This window comes from Epinephelus fuscoguttatus, linkage group LG8, assembly GCF_011397635.1.
Source record: "Epinephelus fuscoguttatus linkage group LG8, E.fuscoguttatus.final_Chr_v1".
Lineage (NCBI taxonomy): Eukaryota > Metazoa > Chordata > Actinopteri > Perciformes > Serranidae > Epinephelus > Epinephelus fuscoguttatus.
Window position 1 is genome coordinate 42,074,056 of NC_064759.1, and position 23,565 is coordinate 42,097,620.

General features: G+C 40.6%; 1 protein-coding gene across 1 annotated transcript; it reads right to left on the reverse strand.

The window, feature by feature from the left end:
• Positions 1 to 923: 923 nt before the first annotated feature.
• Positions 924 to 15,408, reverse strand: popdc3 (popeye domain containing 3). Its single transcript, XM_049583211.1, has 3 exons — positions 14,776 to 15,408; positions 10,407 to 10,515; positions 924 to 4,649 (listed from the first exon to the last, which is right to left on the reverse strand). Exons 1-3 carry the CDS (start codon positions 15,279 to 15,281, stop codon positions 4,371 to 4,373), a joined length of 894 nt encoding a protein of 297 aa, XP_049439168.1. The 5' UTR covers positions 15,282 to 15,408; the 3' UTR covers positions 924 to 4,370.
• Positions 15,409 to 23,565: the final 8,157 nt, after the last annotated feature.

Sequence of the window (23,565 nt, forward strand, 5' to 3'; positions counted from 1 at the left end):
TCTTCTGCTGCTGTAGCCCATCTGCTTCAAGGTTTGACGTGTTGTTAATTTAGAAATGGTCTTCTGCAGACCTCGGTTGTAACGAGTGGTTATTTGAGTTACTGTTGCCTTTCTATCATCTTGAACAAGTCTGGCTATTCTCCTCTGACCTCTAGCATCAACAAGGTATTTTCACCCAGAGAACTGCTGCTCAGGCGGCACAGTGGTGTGTTAGCACTGTCACCTCACAGCAAGAGGGTTGCCGGTTCGATCCCAGGCGTGGGAGCCCTTCTGTGCGGAGTTTGCATGTTCTCCCCGTGTCAGCGTGGGTTCTCTCCGGGCACTCTGGCTTCCTCCCACAGTCCAAAGACATGCAGATTGGGGACTAGGTTAATTGGTGACTCTAAATTGTCCGTAGGTGTGAATGTGAGCGTGAATGGTTGTTTGTCTCTATGTGTCAGCCCTGCGATAGTCTGGCGACCTGTCCAGGGTGGACCAGGGTGTAGCTGGGATAGGCTCCCTCATCCTCTTGAGGGTCCCCCCGCGACCCTCAAGAGGATGAAGCGGTTAGAAAATGAATGAATGAATGAGAACTGCTGCTCACTGGATATTTTCTCTCTTTCAGACCATCCTCTGTAAACCCTAGAGATGGTTGTGTGTGAAAATCCCAGTAGAGCAGCAGTTTCTGAAATACTCAGACCAACCCGTTTGGCACCAACAACCATGCCATGTTTAATTAAAGTCACTTAGATCACCTTTCTTTCCGTTTCTGATGCTTGGTGTGACCTTCAGCAGGTCGTCTTGACCATGTCTACTTGCTTAAATGCATTGAGTTGCTGCCACGTGATTGGCTGATAAGCTATCTGCGTTGATGAGCAGTTGAACAGTTGTATCTAATAAAGTTGCCGGTGAGTATACAAATAAGAAAAATCTACACAGTCACATTAAAGTCAGGTATAATTTATTATTACATTACAAGACAATTCCACACTTCCACATCTGCAGTGTTAGATTAACGGTCGATGACTTAAAACACTTGAGACAATTTATTTGAACACCACTATAGATGATGACCTGATGAAGCCATGGGCGAAGATTAAATTAAAAGAAGAAGCCCTCCTGTGTGCGGTGCATCTATTTATCACCTCCATCACCTGCACCAAGTTATCAGGACTGACAGTGCTGTGCACGGGGCATGTGCTTTTGACTGAGTTCACTGGTCTGGTAGTTCTGACAAATTGTAGCTCACACTAAATATTCATAGTTACATTCATGGTTTACTGATAACATGACATCCAGCTCACTGTCTCCAATACAAACAGACCGTCTCTCTCTCCGTCCTCGCTCTCCACACACACACACACACACACACACACACACACACACACACACACACACAGCACTGAACGTTTCTATAGAGGCTGCAATACACTCGGCTGTGTTCTGACAGTGTTTACATTTAGTTTTGTCTTGTTGTGTATTGTCCCCACAAGACCAACATGATCTGACCCCAAACAATCAGCATTTCTCTGGGATTTGAGTCGTTTGCTCTCTGTGACTGGAAATGCAGAGTTGATTAGGGGAGACCGGGGCAGTAGTAACAATGTCATTACTCAAGAACCTCATCTATTTGGATACAGTTTTTTATGTAGATACGTATCTGTTTGACTTGTTAACAATCATCACGTTTTTAAAAAGCAATGTCAGGGTCACAATATGGATTGAAAAATGATTCAATATGAAAGTATTTGAATGTCATCATGTATAATGATGATAATTGTATGAATGTATGATTCAAGCAGGGCCATGGTTCAGGTACTTCACCCTCAGAGTCCTTCACTCAGTATGTTTATATGACATTAGAGAAATCAATTTATTTTGTTAGTCTGACTAAAACCAGACTTTTAAAGTACATGTCAACATGTTAGTTTGACTGAGATCATACTAAATTGAATTTCTCAAAGTCTAACTAACACACCCAGATAATGCAATTGGAAGTCAAATTACTCCCACGTTTACAATCAATTGGATCCATTAAAGGGTTTTTTTTGGGGAGTTTTTCCTTATCCGCTGCGAGGGTCCTGAGGACAGAGGGGTGTTGTATACTGTAAAGCCCTGTGAGGCAAACTGTGATTTATGATATTGGGCTTTATAAGTAAAATTGATTGATTGATTGATTGATACTTCAGTGAAATAAATCAACTCCTCTGCTGTGCTTGTATACTGGGACAAGGACAGTAGTCCAATTAAATACCTACCCACTGAGCAAGCAACGTCTGTGGACGTCCAAGACTAGTTGATATCATGTCCACAGACGTTGCTTGCTCAGTGGGTAGTCAAGCTGGGCCATTTGCTATTATCGACCTTGAAATGTGCACCAGTCAGGACATAGATTATTCATAACCATGATTTGTTATTATTTATTTCTTCTTCTTCTTCTTCTTCTTCTTCTTATTGATTATTGTGAGTTGATGAAAACTGTGAAATATCTGTCTAAATTAGCTTTTCAACTTATCCAAAAACTGGGAGAAATTGAGGCTTTGATACAGAGGATAAAAGCTGCAAAACTAAATTCGAACATTAATCTAACTTAACCCCTGTGGACAGGATAGTCTGTTGTGCCTACTCTCTGTAACATTACACTTAGAAACAAACAAAACATGGCCTTTTTTTATGTATTGTTTTCTCTCCATAGCACCTCTAGGCTCCATAAAACTCATATTCAAAATTTGGTTAGAGACTTTTTTTTTTTTAACATATATTTACGTTTATAATATTTCAAACTGCACCAATCTGAAACAAGATAGAACGATGAAACTCATGAAACGTGCTCTGTGGTGATCCTTCTTTGTCTGCCAACAGACAGACTGATGTTTTTATATTTCTTTGATTATATTATTAATTTTGAATAATCTGGAATTAATTGTTTAATGGATGAATTTGAACTATATCTACATCTTTGGCAGTTTATTGCTGTATTTGGTATTCATATGAAGGTATTACATGTTGTTACTGTCACCCCTGTGTGTGAGAGCAGATGTGACATTTGACGTCTAATGTTTCAGTCCATTCTGAGACTTTATCATTGCTTGCAAAAACATTCAGACTATCAACAAGCAGAACAAAGATGCAAGTTACCAACATAACAACTGTCCCTAAATAGTTTTTGAGTAATGACATCAAAACCAAACTAGAATTACTGCCTCCGCGCACCAGTCAAGTTATCATTATTGTGTTCATGAGAATGAGACAGATGCAAGGTCACACTGACCTTTGACTACTAAAATCTAATCAGATTTGAGATATCACATTCATGAGAATGAGGTCACAGTGGCTCTGACCTTTGACCTATGACCATCAAAAAGTGATCAGTTCATTGATTAGTCCAAGTAGACATTTGTGCCAAATCTGAAGAAATACCCTTGAGGCGTTCTTGAGATGGACAGACAACCCGAAAACATGATTCCTGTGGCCACAGCTATTACCGGCATGGATGCATTAAAATATTATTATTACCCTGGTGATGATGATCCGAGATTAAGAGAAATAGGTTTCAATTTGTCCATGAACAATGCAACATAACAAAAGGAGCTGCAATAGTACACGGGGGAAGGACTTCATTCGCTGGAAAAACTCACTAAAAACTCAAACACTTTCCAAATATTTTCCAAGAGAGAGAGAGGATATTAGAGGAGGGAATAGGCCATCTACAAACCAAGCATAGAGACGCGGGCTACGTAGATAATGACGACAGGATATAGGTATGTCAGGTATGAATCAAATGTATACAAAGTACCAAATATGCAAACCTTGTTCGGCCTTGGTTTAGACAGGGAGGTGTGAAAAAGCCCTTAAACAAATATCAAACAAAAGACAAAAAGCACAAGTATCCAAAAAATGTCTCTTCACTTAAAGCCTACATTTGCCCTGAAGGGCACACAGAGTACATTGTCATCACATTATTTACAAAATAATCTGACCCACATGTTGAAAGGCTTCTTCCTGCTATCTCAAACTGCCCAACAAAAAGCTCCTTCCTAACATTATAAGTTACATTGGCCTAGTTAGTAAGGCTACCTGAAAGCCTGTGGATGTCTCAGGCTTTTTATCAGTCACATGACCCTGGTCTAGTCCCCCGAGAGTATTCTCTTGACCTGGCACACCGTGTTTGTTGACAAGTCTGTCAGCTCCACCTATGTAATTTATATAAAGACGTGTAATGATCTTGCAGGCAGATTTAAGATAGCATCACTTGAAACTCTTACCCTTCATGGTACAGATAAAACCACACCAAGCCCTACCTAGCTGACACATATTCCTACATGCAAGGACTCAGTTAAGTGTTTATGGCTTGGAGCAGTGTGTGTGTGTGTGTGTGTGTGTGTGTGTGTTCAGGCAGTCCTTGCCCCCTGCACTGGCACTTGCAGTAAGGCATCTGCCTTTTCTAATTCGGTCCCCGGCATGTGACAGTAACTTGGTAAACGGAGATCATAGCGGTGCCCAGCCCTGTCGAAAGCCTTGTCATTAAGGGAGTACAGCTTGTCTGCAATGTCATTGCGTACTACCAGGGCAAAGACTTTAGCTATGTAGCGATGCTTAGCAAAAAGCAGATAAAGTTTCTTCCTCCTCCATGCTACATATCTGCAGGGGTTATCTGCACGCAGGGTCACCTGTGAAGAATGAAAACAGAAAGAGGAAACGGTAAAGACAAAAGGCTGAAAGGAAACAAGCCGGCAACCATGTGTGTCAGTTAAAGGCTTCTGGTTTATTACAACATGGATCTAAGCTGGCAGTTGTAATTGCTGTGATCTGGAAACAGATGGACTAAACTGTGAAACAGTGTAAAATTAAGAACAAATACACCATTTAAATTTAGTTTTCAACAATCAAAGTCTGATAATTTATCAAACTGACTAGTACTACGAACACTCATAAGTCATCACCTAGATTGGTTCCAAAAATCAGGTGTACATATAACCTACAATGTGCCTCAAATCACATACTTCTGTACTTGAATGCAGGAGTGCCCTAAGTTTGTTCACACTGCATAGTATGGGAAAATGCAGTGCACTCACTGTTGCCACCTCCTCAGTAAGAAAAGAAGCCAATGGCTGTCCTAAAAGTTGCTTGAAGTCACTAAATGATGTCATCACCTAATTTGCATAATTTGCCATATGCATGTAATTGTAATGGACGCTGAAGGAGAGAGGAATAATGTTGTGGGAGAGACAAAAACTGAGTAAAAAACACCCTGAATATGTTTAGAACTACAAATGAACTTTTTTAGACAAAGAAAATTTCACATTTACATCCCGCCCGGACAGTAGGCCAGGGTGGGACCAGGCAGCGGCAGCTTCGTGTATGCGCGATTCATTTGCAGTCTGGACGTGGAGAGGTTGACATCTCCTGCTCTGACTGCAGCTAGGAGGGACTGCTGCGGGAGGACTGGGCCGCCTGTGAGTGATCTGTGACATGCGAGGGGTGCACGGCAGCACCAGCTACTCGTTGAGAAGAGTAAAGCCCTGTACATACTCCGCAAGAACAGAGAAATTTGTTCTTTTTCTCGAGGTGGCAAGAACAAGAACAAAGTTTTTTCAGGCCAGGACAGTTCAAGAGAAACTCAAGTGCAGAACTCCTGGGAAGTCCTCATGGGCCCCTCCCACTGCCGCACACGTCATTAGCGCTTTTCCACATTAACCACGCCCACTTCAGATTTTTGACCAATCACACAATAGTTCTCGGACACCACACAAGCAAAAAGTTCTGCCTAGATGATGTGTGGAGAACAAGCTGCAAGAACTCCCAAACCAGGGCTGCAAGAAAAAAATGACGTCATTCTTTTCTTGCAGCCTTGCGAGAGAGAGAGCAAATTTCTCCGTTCTTGCAGAGTATGTAAAGGCCTTAAGAACGATATGTGCTTTCACGTCAGAGTCTCCAAGAGTCTCCAATAACACAAGAAAAAGTCACTAGTCGCATTTTTTGAAAAGCAGTCGCTAGAGGGGTCTGAAAACTCACCAAATATAACAACAACGTTGCTAAGTTGGCAACACTGAGTGCACTACTGCGGCACTCAAAGCACTCCAAAAGTTGAGTGTGGAATAATGGACACTTCTCACCCTCAACGGTCACCATCTTTGTGATGTAGCAAGCTTCTCAACTTTTGACATGGTGGCTGGGAACAACATGGAGCCTGTTAGTGATACATGTTTTTTTGCACTAAGTACTAGAGGCCGTCAGTAATGTTTGTTGGGTCTATAATGATTCGGTACAACGAACAATAATGTGAGTGCTAATGTTAGCTTGCTAGCCAACGTTAGCACTCGCTAGCTAGCTAACTTGCTATTAGCTACGGCAACACATCTTAATTGGCGCTGTGGCATAAGTTTGGTTTTATGTGGGCGGAGACAGCGGCCAAGTGTTGCCGATAATGCTCCCGTCCATTTGCAATTTGCTGTATAAAATATAAGACAAAGAAGAAGAGGCAGTTAAAACAAAATGGCAGTGCACAATTTGAGACAAAAGTAGCCTACTCTGCTGACATTTATGCACCACGCAAGAAGTACAGTGTACATAGTACACTACTTTGAAGTGTACTAACAGAAGCATGCGATTTGAGACACACTCCTAGTTTGCTACCAATATCCATCTTATTCCTGAGGGCACTACTGTAGAAATAATTATGTACGCAACTTTCAGTGAGATAGTGGAAGTAGCAATAAGCTAGTTAGTCCCAGTGGCTACTCTGGCTACAGTGGCTAACTGCCAACGCTGGTTCTTTTGTAAAGTAATTTGCCTTCAGTTTAGCAAATACTGATTTATTTTTTGACAAATATTTAACTAATGTTAACTTAGCATTTTCTAAAATGTCTTTGCGGAGCTCTGGGCCCTGTTGCACTGTCTGTGTCTGTAACGACTAACAACCAGTCTAAGCTAAATTTTTGTCTTCAGCAACTGTGTGTTGAACATGTAACCAGAACAAAAAGGGATTGTTCCTGTTGCCAAAGGTACCATAGATATGAGAAATAAAACCACAAGAGTTTCACTAGACATAGCCAAAAAGTATTAAATCAGAATTTGCAGAAGAGAATGACATGAAGACTGACAGGACCGTCACTCAATGTCAGTACATGATATCCCTGACTTTCCCCATCTGACTTCATTCTCAACCTACATCAGAAAATTGCTCATTATAAAATAAATTCAGCAACATACCTGGAATGTATTTAGTCATTAGGGCTGAGCATATGTTAATGATTGACCATACTTCGTTCATATCATGAATATCAAAAATGAATGCCAAAAGTTTATTCTTTTACTTCTACTTTATATTACTATTACTGAAGTTTGCTGCTAAATTCAGCATCATGGTTCACTCAGAATACAGTTCTTAAGAAATCAAAAATTAAAAAAACATGTAAACTGGGTTGTTAATGCAAACAAGCAGAGGATTAGCTGGGAAACATCACATTCATTCACTTTACATGGAGCTACAGTTAATACTGAATTATGTTGCCAAACGTGTTAGTATCTCTTAATAAGTCACCAAGAATCAGAAATCATCTTTAAGAGGACCAGATGTTTACCTTAAGCCAGCTCAGGCCATGTTAAAGTTAACAATATTTAAACAGAGCATGGCAAGCTAATTGCTAACGTGCTCAGTTGAAAAGAAAAAAAAAATGCTTTGAGATGACTGGCAGAGATGGCAGAGGGATGATCTGATTACACATTTTGTTTCCCTATTGCTCTTGGAAAGAAGAATAGAGTTTTCTAAACAAACTGTTACCACTGGAAATTGCCGGTATCAGTTCAACGCCGCAAGTCACACACATAATTCGCACAAGGGCTCATGGGGGCTAGGAATAAGGTGGATACAATTCTTTGGCTTTAATATTCAATATAGACCCATCAGCCAAAACATTAAAACCACTGACAGGTGAAGCAAATAACATTGGTTATCTCATTATAATGCAATGTTGTGCTAGGAAACTTTTGGTCCTGGTATTCACGTTGATGCCACTTGACATGCACCACCCATCCAAATACCATTGCAGACCAAGTACCCCATCTCATGGCAATGGCACTACCTGATGACAGTAGCACCCCCTGCAGGATAATGCACCATGCCACTCCATAAAAAAAGATCTCAGGAATGGCCCAAGGAACGTGACAAAGACCTCAAAGCATCAACTTGTCCCCACATCCCAATCTGATCAAGCATTAATGGTATGTGCCAGTACCACAGAGGTGCTCCTGTTTCACGGTGGGGCCTCCTTGGATTGGACTTAGTTTAGATCTGTAGATGAATGAACACAGGACCTCTGTGGGGTGTCTTGTTGTGTCTGGCACCTGGGTGTCAGGTGCCTGTGGGGAGTACTTGGTCCTAAATGGTGTTTGGGTAGGTGTAGCACATCAAGTACATGTACACCAGCACCCAAGGTTTCCCAGGAGAACATTACATTGTAACAAGATGATCAATGTTATTCACTTAAACCACCAGACGTTTTAATATTTTTGCTGATCGGTATAGATTTTGTAATACATAGAGTACATGAAATTAGGTTTTAAATATAATTCATCAGGAGCTCTCTTCATGCCAAGAAGGAATATAGAATATATAATACTGCATATAAAGGACAGGGCAGTTTTGTTATTGTCAGCAAATCCCATGAAACCCAAACCAAGATCCCCAGTAAGTAAAAAACATATCATAAATACATAAAAATTTATCCATATTATCCCACCAGAACACTGCGCTCAGAGAATGCAGGGCTACTTGTGGTCCCTAAAGTCTCCAAAAGTAGATCAGGAGCCAGAGCCTTTAGCTATCAGGCTCCTCTCCTGTGGAATCATCTTCCTGTTGCGGTCCGGGCGGCAGACACCATCTCCACATTTAAGACTAGACTTAAGACTTTCCTCTTTGATAAAGCTTATAGTTAGGGCTTAGTTAGGCTGACTTGGGCCTAGTCTGCCGGAGGACCCCCTATAATACACCAGGCACCTTCTCTCCTTCTCTCTCTCTCTCTCTCTCTCTCTCCCGTGTCCTATTACTGCATCTTGCAAACTCGGCCATTCTGGATGTCACTAACTCGGCTTCTTCTCCGGAGCCTTTGTGCTCCACTGTCTCTCAGATTAACTCATATCACAGCGGTGCCTGGATAGTGTGACGTGTGTGGTTGTGCTGCGGCCGTGGTCCTGCCAGATGCCTCCTGCTGCTGCCATCATTAGTCATACTTCTCCAGTTATCATACACATATGATTATTGTCACATATGTATACTATCAGATATTAATATATACTTTCAACATATTGTACCGCAGTAGCCAGAACTATAACTATAATATTATTACTTTCATTAATGTTGTTGTAAGCTACTGTCATTACCGTCTGTCCTGCATCTCCCTCTGTCTCTAACTCTCTCTGTCTTTTCTCTCTGTCTCATTGTGTCATACAGACTACTGTTAATTTATTATGTTGATCTGTTCTGTACGACATCTATTGCACGTCTGTCCGTCCTGGAAGAGGGATCCCTCCTCAGTTGCTCTTCCTGAGGTTTCTACCGTTTTTTCCCCGTTTGGGGAGTTTTTCCTTATCTGCTGTGAGGGTCATAAGGACAGAGGGATGTCGTATGCTGTAAAGCCCTGTGAGGCAAATTGTGATTTGTGATATTGGGCTTTAAAAATAAAATTGATTGATTGATTGATTGATAAAAAGGTGTTATAATTACTATGTGGTTGCAACAAGCATTGCTCAAAAAGGAGGACCTTGTGCATTTGTTGGGGACTATTTTAAGTGGTGGATTAATACACACTTGATGCTCCAGTGAGTATTTGTGGCAGCAGGATGGTGTATGTGAGATTGAGCCAAAATAAACTGCAGTGTGTATATTCATGGTAATGAAGGAACATGTCAGCCAGTACAACAGTGTGACTTATTGATTTGTTTTAATAGTTTCCGGACAACAATGGAGCTTTTCCACAACAGCTCAAGTGAGCCATTCCAGTGACACACCAGTCACAATACCAGGACCTTAAAATTGTCTCACCTAAACAGAAAGCAGGCATAATAAATACTGTTACACCTGTGCTTTTATGCCATGACATGACAAAAGTGTTGTGAAAAAGGCCCATGAATGTCAACAGTATGAAGTAAGAAATATCAGGCTTTGGGTATACACACAATAATTCTCTGTAGGAACAAATCATAGTTGGTTTGAGTCCTTCAGATTTGCTGACAAGATTAAGACAGAATGCGCTGTGGAGCCTTATCTATTACCTGCATATTAAATTGACTGAGTTCTTGTTAGGGTAACGAAGATTGAATTTAAAATTCAGTTCCACACTTGCTAACACAGGGTTCAGTGAACTGACACTCCTGAGTTATTAATGTTTGAAAAGTTAGTTTGCACATGTACATGACATAAAATGCACCTGGAAGACGCCCTCCTCTGATGGCCTGAGAGAGTCCCACTCAGGTGAATCCAGAAACTGGAAAGGGTAGATGTAATGCAGAAACTCTCCATTAATTGTCACACGGATTCTGCAGAAGAATGGATGCAAAGTTATTATTCACTAATTCACTCTCCAATGGCCAACACTATAACATAAAGGGCTGGTCAACAATACACCACACCGAACACAAAATCTGCTGCTAACTTAAATCGGTCAGTACGATTACATGGCATTAAAGGAAATTGATTTATTGTGTTAGTCCGACTAAAACCAGACTTTTAAAATACATGTAAATATGTCGGTCTGACTAAAATCATAATAAATCATTAAATAGGTAACAGAAGAAGAAACCGGTAACAACATGGCGAAATCTACATCCAGAGCCGTGCATTTTTGGACAGACGAAATGTACAGACCTTTAAAGTTGTCCACCATGGTACCAGTTTGCCACTGGTTAACTGTAGCTGTGATGTAATGGGTCAACCGGAAAAAGGTCCAATACTAAAAATCTGAAAAGGGGCATATCGCCACCTACTGTAGCAGAGTCAGACATACTTCGGTTCATAAATCAATTCTCCCTCGATGCTTGTATACTGGGACAAGGACAGTAGTCCAATTAAATGGCTTAGTTGAGCTATAACCATAGCTCCACTTGACTGTGCATGTAAACATACTGAGTGATACAGATCACAGCAGCTGTCCTGCCTCCAACAGCTGAGGGAACACAGCTGCTATGTGACATCAGTGTGTGGGGTGTTGCAGCAGGCTGGAGAGTTTCAACCTTTACTGACTTTATACAGTTTAGTGTGACAAAGTGTTGAGTTAGGAAGCCCCTTTATTTTGGACATCTAAAGGCCAACATTTATCCTTGACCTCGATGGAAAACATCATGAGGTAAAGGAAAGATGTGAATGAGAACCCAAGATGACAAGAGAATCCAACTGCTCTTACACTAGACTTCATAATTATGTGACAGTGGATGTTATCGATGGGGATATGCTGTGGCGAAACCACAATGTTGCGAAGATAGACCACTACTATAAGATTTAGAGCTGGGTTGAAAAAATCAATTTAATCAATTCGAATCGATTTTCCTTTAAATGGCACAATATTGATTCATTAATTAAAAAATCGATCTTTTACTGTGACTATTTTCCTCCGTGGACGTGTTGTACAGCCGGTAGCAGCCTGCAGCAGCCTGCAGTACTATCAACCCAGGTAGTCTCGCGAGATCAGCATTTAACACCTGAGGTCATGGTGAGAGATCTCGCGAGATGGCCGGACACTGAATGAAGACAGAGCAGCAAACAATGGTGGGAGCGTGTCCACTGAAGGCATGGGTCTACGGTGCAAGTATTTCCATTCACATTTTCCCCTAAAAATATAACGCTAATAATGTATGCATGTTTATTAAATGCACATCAGTTTCACAGAAAAGATTAAGAAATACCACTAAGCATCAGCACACTACTAACTGTAGCCTCAGTTTGTACCTCATACAGATCTGCTGGTAAAGTTAACTTAGCGTTAGCAAGCGTGATAAAAGACGGCAGAGAGGCGACATTGTGCAAATAAACCAAAGATTTATTATTTTTCTGTAGCAGTAAACACACAGGTATACCGGTACTAAAATAGTACCGTGGTAATAGAGTATTCCAAATGGTACTATACTGCATTTGGAAAATGCCGGTACTTTTTAAATTGATTCAATTCATTCATTTATTTAATTCATTTATGCACACAAACGCCTTCTTTGTTCCTATTGGAGCATATCCTTAGGAAAAGTACCGAAGAGTATCGAAAAGTACACACACACACATACCGGACAGCCTCTCAGTCCTTAGCCGCTAACGTTAGCTCATGTACAACACAGGTACCACACAGAAACTTTTACAAAGGGTCATAATGTGCTTCTAGTGACTGTCAAATTGCCAGCAAACGTTGTTTACACTGCGGACATGGAGAACAGCTGCCTGCTCTCATGGGACAAAGATCCTCTGAGAAGAAAGACGGTTCACTCTGCTCTGCCGCCAGGAACAAACTGAGAGGCAAAGATCCTGTCTGAGGAAAAGGGTTCACTTTGCTGCAGGGTTCACCTACATATATTGTTTCTCTTCTGATACAGTCAATGTGTGCATCACAACCACTGTAGTGTATTGCGGAAAAAGCTTTATAAGACGGTTACAGGCAGCAAACTTGTGGATGTCCTTTGTTTACATTTTTTGTAGCCACTTTATTTAAATTGTCTGCCTTGTGATTAGATTTAATTTAAAATATTTATTTTGTATGTGTCAGGTAATGTTAAATAAAAGTACATGATGACTAATGTACTGCTTTGGGGTCAATTCTTAATGTAAACAGTACTTTTAATAGTAATGCACCAGGTCAGAGGGTTCCTTGTTAAATATACTTTGTTAGTTCTCAGAAAATATCTTAATATCCAAGCAAATTTTGTATCATAATTGAAATATACTTGACTGAATCGATACTGAACTGAATTGAATCGAATCGAATCGAATCGTGAATCGGATTGAACTGAGTCCTTGAAAATCGAATCGAATCAATCTGGAAAATCTGAATCGATACCCAGCCCTAATCAGCAGATGGATTTATTACTGTTTAAGCTGTTAAAATCATGCTAAAATCACATATCTGCTATCATAAAATCCTGTGGTTGGTTCGTTTTCTTTAACACCACAAATGAACCACACCAGAGTCCATTTGGAAGCAGACTGAGACCCACTTGTTTGAGCGGTCTCTGTTTGGTTGTTTGGTGCTCACCAGGGTTCAGTCAACAACTTTCCCACCAGACCAAACGAACAGTACTAACCACACAAACAGACCCGAGTTCATTTTAAACTAACCAAACAGGTTAGGTCCGAAAGTACCCTTAGATACTTTGTCCTGCGTGTTTCTACCATCAATTTTACGTCATTGTAAGGTAGGAATTGACAAAGAAAATAAAAAGAATATGGGCTATTGGTCACAAAAGTAAAACCAAATGGTTGTCACATTGAGATTGGTTGCTCACCCGCCTGTCCACTTAAATTTATTAGCATGAATCTCACTTAGTATGACTGTATGAAAATAACTGTTAAATTTATGCAAGATAGGCAAAATGTGTTAAAAAATGTAGAATTAAAAACACCATCTGGTTAAAAACATCCCTTTTGTTCAAGAAACAGACTTTGATGTTATGGTTGCTGATTATGATCTGGTAGTTTGGCAGAGGTGGGGGAAAAACAGATAGGCTACATCACAGTATCACAACATTTTTGTGTGGCAATATTGTATCATGACACAGTGCCAAGTATTGATTTTTTTATTATATAAATTATTTCAAATACAAATTAAATTTATGGTAGCCAACTAGAATAATATAATCAATTGCTTTTTCAGTTAATTATAATAATAATAATTTTCAGCTAATTATATTATTCTAGTAGGCTACCTAAAATTGAATTTGTATATTATATTAATCATGTACAGTACAAAACAGATACGTGGCACTGTGTGACAATACCATTGCCACACAAAAATATTGCAATACCATGCTGTATCGATTTTTTTCTCCCACTCCTAGGGTAACATCATAAGTACTGTCTTTTGCTGGCTTCAAACACTGCATTACAGTAAAGTTATGTCATTTTATGATCTCACCATACTGTTGTAGCTGTTCTATTATTTGCCTTGCTTAGTCATTCTAATCATATTACTGATGATTAACCTATTCATCAAAAATCTCACTGTGTAAATATTTTGTGAAAGTGCCAGCCCTGCAATGTCATGGTAATATTGATATTGAGGTATTTGATAAAAAATATCAAAATATTTAATTTTCTCCATATCACCAAGCCCTGAATGTATCAGATGCTTTCAGTCAAAAACTGAATCATCAGCAGGACCAACATTTTATTTATCAAATATATTAGGCCTACTAGAGATTTATTACTGAGAAGTTAACATGTAGGCCTATGTTAATCAGATCCATGTCTGTGGAGTAAAGATAATGTGCACCAAAATAAAAAGTTGATTTTTATCAGAATGTAGAAAAAGATACTAAACTAGTTTCCACCCTTTGACCCCCTGTCCCACTGGAGCACTGAGATGTGGAGTAAGTGAAATAGTGGCACCTATAACCTCAGCTCAACCTTTGCTGTGGCCTGGTGACCAGTTAGAGGAAAAACTCAGTCAAAACTATTTCAAATGTCAATGCCGAATTGACGGGATCTGGCAAAACGTCACACTGTGACAGTTTCGTTTTCTTTCTTTAATCTTTTAGCTTTAAACAAAACATTTTAAAGATGTAGGAATGGAGTTTGGCATAAGGGTGATGGAAGTTAGTCACCTGCCAGACAGGAGCACCGACAGCTTGTCTATCGCGGTTTTCCCTTCTATGGCGAAGCAGTGGTCCCTCTCTATGGTGTGGATGTCTCCGTCACAGCAGGCCACTATCTTCCCAAAATGTGTAAGCGACACTCCGAGTTTTTTAAACATACAGTTGTAAAGCTCCTGGAACTCCTTCTCGAAGGAGACGCTCCTCAGCCGGTAGGCAACATGCAGCACTTGTCCCAAACACACCCCGAACAGCGCGAAACTCCACAGGAACGAGTCGGTGGTGCACGAGTCCGTCCAGGCCCACAGAGTGGTGCAGAAGAAGCCCAGAGTCAGGAAGGTGAACAGGTAGATGAGCCCGTAAAAGCCGCTGCCGCCCATGAAGCCGAGGAAGAGGAAAATGTTGGCGAGGTGGAAGACGGAGCCCTCCGAGGAGTCTCTCCACTCCTCACATAACGGGTACGTTGCCGCCGCCGGCTCCACCGTGAAGTTCATGGCTTCGAAATCTGGAGGCTCCATGTCTGTTAAAGTCAATAAAACTACCAGCACATTCCACACAGATGTCCTCCAGGGTCTGTCAGAGCCCGCGCACAGCTCAGAAAACTCTGCAAACACAGCAGCGCAAACACAGAGTAACCTTATACAGTCTGAGAGTAGCGCACACACACCTGACTGTGTGAAGAGCACAGAGTTAGCCCAGATACGACAGGAAGTAGAAAAAATAAAATGATAGGAATTTATTCATTGGCAAAAAAAGAAGTGCCAGACTAGGATATATCTTGAAACCGTGTTTCCGTTAATGCTTTGAATTAGGCACTGTTCTTTACATATAGGGTTTTTCATGTGTTGTGCACGCTGGTTAGTTGGTTTAATGGTTTATTTCTGGCCAAATTTTAAATGAGATATAGAATAAAGTGACTTAGAGTTATTGTTTTTGTTTGTTTGTTTTTATGGAAGTGTTCCTTGCACGGGATGTGTCCAAGGACTGTCATATATTTAAAAATCCAGGAATGCGTTTTAATTTTTTTTTTTAAATCGACAGTTAAATTAAATGCAAAATCCAACCATTTTAATTTGTGTGCCCCTCCCCTAAATCAAAGTAAAAAATACAGCTAAGTCCCTCCTCTATGCTTAAACAATTATTTGATGTGCCCCCCCCCCCCCCACCCATAATGAACAGTCCCTTATAGGCCTGTTATTATTTCTGGGCAACAATAACTCTTGTAGCTGACTCAGAATGATGTAGATTCGCACACTTGTTGCTCTGGCAGAAATCTTTTCATTTTAACCCAAACTACATTTTTTCCCTAACCTTTACATATAAAAATCAATTTCCTGCAGCCTATTTATTGCATTTATCCAGGGCTGTAATCACCCATTTAACACTATGAGGGAACATTTAAAATCAGCAACCCAACCCTTGAGGGGGGTCAGGGGAGAATTCTCCACAGGAGAAAGCTAAACTGACCATTTTACAGTGTTTTGAAACAAAAATCATTTCAGGGAGGTAGCATATGTACACACTGTGCCTTTTTTAAAGTGACATTATATTATGACATTTTTAATGACATATGACAGCACTCGTGCAGCGAAAGTAATGTAAATACAGAGAAAGTACAGTGTTCAACAATGATTGTACCTCAGCAGTCAAACAGTGGCTTCTGTTGGGGTACGCCATTGCCACTTGCACAAGCCACAAGCAGAACTTAAGCAGCCTCATACTAGAACCAGTAATACTGGACTACAACCAGTAATAATAACAGAAATTTGTTACATTTATGTATGATTATCATTACATTTGTTAATGATTATCTCTGGCATTGGTACATGGTTGCCTGTTGCTTGAGCATGTTTGAATATGAGAAGATGTGTTTTCCCAAGTATAGATTATAATTATTACTAGGGCTGTGCAATTAATCAAAATATTTTATTGAAATTGTACTATGGTCAAGTACAAACCCAGATTGCAAGGGTTGCAATTTTTTGGTACAAGTAAAATGTGTCACAACATACCATGACAAATGAAGCATTGTAGCACTGCAGAAATGGCCCGGCCTACAAAAAACATTCTAGATGTGTAAGGTAATATGATTGTTTGGTACAGAACCCAGGAAAAATCATGTCATCATTTAAATTATTTTTCAATTATTTATTCATTGTCTGTATCCGCTTGTCCCGTTCAGGGTAAGAGGTGTGGTGAAGTACACCCTGGGCAGGTCGCCTGACTATCACAGGGCTACTTTTTTTCAGTTAAAATGAAATGCAATAATTACCACTCCCACTGAAATCGCAGTTCACATGCAGTGTCTGTCAAAAACTCACAATATAATTTATTTTGCTGCCTAGCCTTTTTTTGGGCCTCATTCTGTTTCTATGGCTTCAGATGTGGGTCACACTAGGAAAAGAATGATGGAGGTGCTCCAAATACAATACTCAAAATGACAATACTTTTATTCTGACAGTCCAAATGTCTCATTTCCGATGTATCTGTCTCTGTGTGGGTTGACATAGAAAAACCAAAAGAAAAAAAAACAGATCTAAAAATGATAGCAGTGGCCCTCTTGATCCTGGCGTCCTCCTTATTATAAATATGAAATGGTGATTGCCATGTAGGGTGGTGAAAAATAAAATTAAAAACCTATAAGATAAGTTAATATTAATATGAATATATTCACAATAAGTGAGTGTGTAGTAGTGCACCCGAGTGAAAGAGGGCCAGAGATCAACTGGACTGATTTCTCCTCATTAATCAGAAGTATGAGGGCTTCTGAGAGTGACCAGAATAGCAGCATCCCCCCCTGTGTGTCTCTGGTCAAGGTGACTTTGACTATTTGCTGGATGGGAGAAAGTGAGTGTTGGTGAAATATCTGGGGCAGAGGAGGACAGAGCACCCCTGGGTGTGTTTCACATCATGCCAGACATAAGGAGCTGGTCCTGTGTTTTTTTTGTTTGTTTGTTTTGGGGTTTTTTCAGATGGGGGTAATGACGAAGGAAACTAATACCCAGGGCATCAGGTGCCAGTTTGGAGCTATTTTTAATGAGCACCAGAGAACTTGATAGAATTGTTAAGTTTGTGTCTGGAGTCTGAATACATGACAAAATGCACATGGCTCATTCATCAGGATTTATCTCCATACATGTCACCAGACACCAGCTTTTCCACCCTGGAATCTGTGTGCGTTTATGTGTGGTTATGTGCACTCATAGGAAAGTGTGTGTGCAGACATGCAGACCTGCTTTTACAGTAAGTCTGGCTGAGCAGCTGAGAGCTCAGATAGCCACAGATGACACATTGCCAATTAGCACTAATGTTGATGTGTATGTAGGGAGCACGGCTGTATTGTCACTGCTGCTGGGAAGGCAGATCCATCCAATCACACACACACACACACACACACACACACACACACACACACACACACACACCACCTTCCCCAAAACACACTCCTGAGAGACAAACAGCAATAATTAATCTCCGTCAGAAGATGACCCATGGTGTTTTCTGTCAGTGCTCTCCTATTTTTAGCTGTCCCTGGATAGAACTCTTAACTCACTGGGCAGGGGAGTTGCAGTGATCCATTCTGGTGGCAGAGGCTCTCAGGTTCCATCTTACAAATGAACAAATGACAGCTATCCATGTGTGTTGGATTGCATTCAACAACACACTAAATCTGACTGACTCATTTCCAGCACTACATGACTTCCAGCACTGGAACACTTATGGTTCAATTAATTTGGTTAGAGTAAAGATTCACATTAAGCCAAAAATTAATGGCACATACTGTGACTTTTTTTCCAGTACCAAATAGTACACCTGATACCCCAAATTTTGTCCAACCTAGTTGCCAGACAAAAGGTTGGCATTTTACGTTTCTGAAAACCACAGATACATTACATTTGCATATTATTATGTGCCAAATAATGACAAAAAGCAGCACTTGTTGATCAAACCTTGTTAGAGCAGGTAGGCTAATCAGACAATTAAGCAAAATCACAAGAAAGGCAGTGCAGTCTAATGCTGGCATCCATACTCTTTCCCACCTTATGAATGATGGAGGCTTGAGACCATTCAAGGATTGTCAAAGCACATATGATTTATCTAGAACATCTTTTTATTTTTATTTACAATTGAAATCTGCTTTTCAAAGTTATGGAGATCCATCATGCAATATTTCTCTTTCTGTACACCTGCTTCTTAAGCTTCTATGTACTGAACCTAAATATGGGGCTTTCATATTCAATTTATATGAAAAGTTACAGGAAGCTACAGGTCCTGTAATGGGTGTGACCAAAGTCTGGAATGTTGACGTAAAGGAATGGGAACAAGTCACTAATTGGATGAGAGTATGGGGAAACATCAAAATCTCATCAAGAAATTTGAACCACCAAATGGTTCATGACAAATGTATTCACAGACTGTACTTAACTCCCAGGAAACGCTTCAACTTCAACTTTGCTCCACACCCATACACACTATGCAGTAACAGACAATATAGCAATGCCCAGAGGTGGAGTTGTCTTGGTCTCAAGTGGCTTCTCTGATGGGATGTACAGTACAGGCCAAAAGTTTGGACACACCTTCTCATTCAATGCGTTTTCTTTATTTTCATGACTATTTACATTGTAGATTCTCACTGAAGGCATCAAAACTATGAATGAACACATGTGGAGTTATGTACTTAACAAAAAAAGGTGAAATAACTGAAAACATGTTTTATATTCTAGTTTCTTCAAAATAGCCACCCTTTGCTCTGATTACTGCTTTGCACACTCTTGGCATTCTCTCCATGAGCTTCAAGAGGTAGTCACCTGAAATGGTTTTCCAACAGTCTTGAAGGAGTTCCCAGAGGTGTTTAGCACTTGTTGGCCCCTTTGCCTTCACTCTGCGGTCCAGCTCACCCCAAACCATCTCGATTGGGTTCAGGTCCGGTGACTGTGGAGGCCAGGTCATCTGCCGCAGCACTCCATCACTCTCCTTCTTGGTCAAATAGCCCTTACACAGCCTGGAGGTGTGTTTGGGGTCATTGTCCTGTTGAAAAATAAAGGATCGTCCAACTAAACGCAAACCAGATGGGATGGCATGTCGCTGCAGGATGCTGTGGTAGCCATGCTGGTTCAGTGTGCCTTCAATTTTGAATAAATCCCCAACAGTGTCACCAGCAGAACACCCCCACACCATCACACCTCCTCCTCCATGCTTCACAGTGGGAACCAGGCATGTGGAATCCATCCGTTCACCTTTTCTGCGTCTCACAAAGACACGGCGGTTGGAACCAAAGATCTCAAATTTGGACTCATCAGACCAAAGCACAGATTTCCACTGGTCTAATGTCCATTCCTTGTGTTTCTTGGCCCAAACAAATCTCTTCTGCTTGTTGCCTCTCCTTAGCAGTGGTTTCCTAGCAGCTATTTGACCATGAAGGCCTGATTCGCGCAGTCTCCTCTTAACAGTTGTTCTAGAGATGGGTCTGCTGCTAGAACTCTGTGTGGCATTCATCTGGTCTCTGATCTGAGCTGCTGTTAACTTGCCATTTCTGAGGCTGGTGACTCGGATGAACTTATCTTCAGAAGCAGAGGTGACTCTTGGTCTTCCTTTCCTGGCTCGGTCCTCATGTGTGCCAGTTTCGTTGTAGCGCTTGATGGTTTTTGCGACTCCACTTGGGGACGCATTTAAAGTTTTTGCAATTTTCCGGACTGACTGACCTTCATTTCTTAAAGTAATGATGGCCATTCGTTCTTCTTTAGTTAGCTGATTGGTTCTTGCCATAATATGAATTTTAACAGTTGTCCAATAGGGCTGTCGGCTGTGTATTAACCTGACTTCTGCACAACACAACTGATGGTCCCAACCCCATTGATAAAGCAAGAAATTCCACTAATTAACCCTGATAAGGCACACCTGTGAAGTGGAAACCATTTCAGGTGACTACCTCTTGAAGCTCATGGAGAGAATGCCAAGAGTGTGCAAAGCAGTAATCAGAGCAAAGGGTGGCTATTTTGAAGAAACTAGAATATAAAAGATGTTTTCAGTTATTTCACCTTTTTTTGTTAAGTACATAACTCCACATGTGTTCATTCATAGTTTTGATGCCTTCAGTGAGAATCTACAATGTAAATAGTCATGAAAATAAAGAAAACGCATTGAATGAGAAGGTGTGTCCAAACTTTTGGCCTGTACTGTATAATTAAGCAATATCACACGAGAGGGACTGATGTTGTTCTGTATATCGTCACGACAAACATAGTTAAGTAAAAAGTAGATTACCAGTTTAAAAATATATTTGAGCAATAAGTAAAAGTACACTTCAAAAAAAGGAACATAAAAAGTACTCGTTCCTTAAAGAAAAATACTTTTTGAACTCCTTTGAATACTTGTAATGCGTTTCAATGCATTACCCACCCCTGCAACGCCACAAAAAAAAAAAAAAAAGCAGTGCACACTTGCGAAGTAGACATAAAGCACAAATTTAGTACAAATATGGTAGAGCTGCCAGAGAGGCAACTAAACGTCTGAACTTACATTGTGTCATGCAATATCACACGAGAGGGACTGATGTTGTACTGTATATCATCACGGCTGTGATTCGGTCCTAGGCACGAGGCCGCAGGCGATATACGATATACAGTACAACATCATGACCCTGAGTGTGATATTGCTTTTATACAACAGTTCAACCACAGCTTAAACAGCAATGCTGAGTAAGGAAATGTTTTAGTGTTTCTGTTAGTCTGACTGCTTGTGTTTCTTCATCTGTCAGAGTAGTTAGGTCACCATGTTCTCAAATAATTGACAAGGTATCTCGAGGAATTACGGCTGTATTGGACTCTTCTGCAAGTACAGATTTATGGTCCTTTATGGTCCTGAATTTATTAGGTGAAGTCTCTAATTACCGTAGCTGCCAGTGGCCATGCAAAATCAACAACATTTTATAGTGAAAAAAAAAAATGGAAAAAGACATGGACAAATTAACCAGCAGTGAATTCCAGGCTCTACTGCGACAGGGGACAAATGATGCATTTCTGACTCGTCAAAGTAAAAGTGGCATCACTATAGCCTACCAACTGCTGGCTGGTGTACAGCACATCTTGTCAGTGTTCCAACTGTATTTTAGTCCGCAGTTCTTGGAGAGCTCCTTAGGCAGTTCCTCTTGCAAGTACCTAGAGCTGTTTGGTCTGAAAACACCTAATGATAACATGATCAGACTCACATTTACTTGTTATAGCTTTGGATGTTGGGAGCAATGAGCAGGATATTTGCTTGTTAACTCACAGACTTTTCCAGCCCTGCTTTAATTGACCCTGGTCTTCCTTCCCTGTAATAGATTCCCACCTCTGGCATAACAATGAGACGTATTCCTACTTGGAGGGTTGTGCGCCACAGCTGGACTAAGCAGTCCACAGATATGGTTTGACAGGCCTGCTGTACCTTGTTAAGGGAGCAGGGATTTCCAGGGAGGAGCAGCGCAGACAAAGCATGACATACATTGTGGCTGAGGAGGGACTTTACGTGGGCTTGAGGTGTAGGAAGACAAGATACAAAGGTGAGTAAGAGGCAGGTGACGGGAAAGTGGTGGTCACTCATTATTTTGTCTTTGAAAGCTTTTTGATAATGTGTTCTTTGATAAAGAAAGAGGATTTTTTGCTATCTGATGTGATGGTAATATCAAAGATGTTCATAAGGCTTTCCTCCTTGCCCAACCCATCAAACATCATTCAAGAGACATGAAATCTGCAAGAACAAAGAAGCCTTTACTCTTCATTTCCCTCAATAAAACGAGCCACCTTTTCCTCTTTTCATACATGGAGGGGAGAGCATTGTTACTCGTGCTGGCTGTCTGTCCATCAGCGATGCAGAACAGTGTGAAAGTGTGTTCAAGTCTTTATCACACAGGAAATGAAAGAAGAGCACAGACGATGGGTTCAACAACCAACAAAGGAGAGTATGGAAATCAGATTCACCCTCCTTTTATCCTCCTCGCATAATGAGAGAAGAGTAGACAGGCGATTTCTTTCTGACCTTTTTTTCCTGGATACCCTAGAGACGTCTATTCTTTGAGGGAACACAGACTTTATCTTCTCTAAAGGACAGAGGAACCAAGGAAGAGAAAGCTAACATATATTCACACATACACCAGGAAACCAACAGACATTCAACTGTAACCCCAAATTCCAAAAAATTTGGGATGCTGTGTAAAATGCAAATAAAAACAGAATGCAATGATTTGCAAATCCTTTTTGACCTATATTCAATTAAATACAGAGACAAAATAATGTTCAATCCGATAAATCATTGTTTTTGTAAACATACACTCACTCTAAATGTAATGCCTGCAACAAGTTCCTAAAGTTTGGAGTGGTACGTTTACCACCATGTTAAATCACCTTTAAATTTAACAACACTCAGTAGGTGTTTGGAAACTGAAGACAATAATTGTTGAAGTTGTTGAAAGTGAAATTCTTCCCCAGTCTTGCTTGATATACGACTTCACTTGCTCACCAGTCCGAGGTCTCTGTATCATATTTTGCACTTCATAATGTGTAACACATGTTCAATGGGAGACGGGTCTAGACTGCAGGCAGTTCAGTCTAGCACCTGCTCTCTTTAATAACGAAGTCGCACTGTTGTAACACGTACAGAGTGTGTTTCATTGTCTTGCTGCAATAAGCAGGGACGTCCCTTAAAAAGACGTCGTCTGGACAGCAGCATATGTTGCTCCAAAACCTGTGTGTACCTTTGAGCATTAATGGTGCCTTCACAGATGCTGGCTTTAAACTTTGAGCTGGTAGCAGTCTAGATAGTCGT

Excerpts from the sequence above, each read along its gene's own strand:
- popdc3 (XM_049583211.1), bottom strand. The coding sequence starts at position 15,281 with ATGGAGCCTCCAGATTTCGAAGCCATGAACTTCACGGTGGAGCCGGCG. Across the intron at positions 10,516-14,775 it reads TCGGTGCTCCTGTCTGGCAG|AATCCGTGTGACAATTAATG; the intron begins GTGACTAACTTC and ends ATTCTTCTGCAG. Across the intron at positions 4,650-10,406 it reads CAGAGGAGGGCGTCTTCCAG|GTGACCCTGCGTGCAGATAA; the intron begins GTGCATTTTATG and ends CATTCTTCACAG.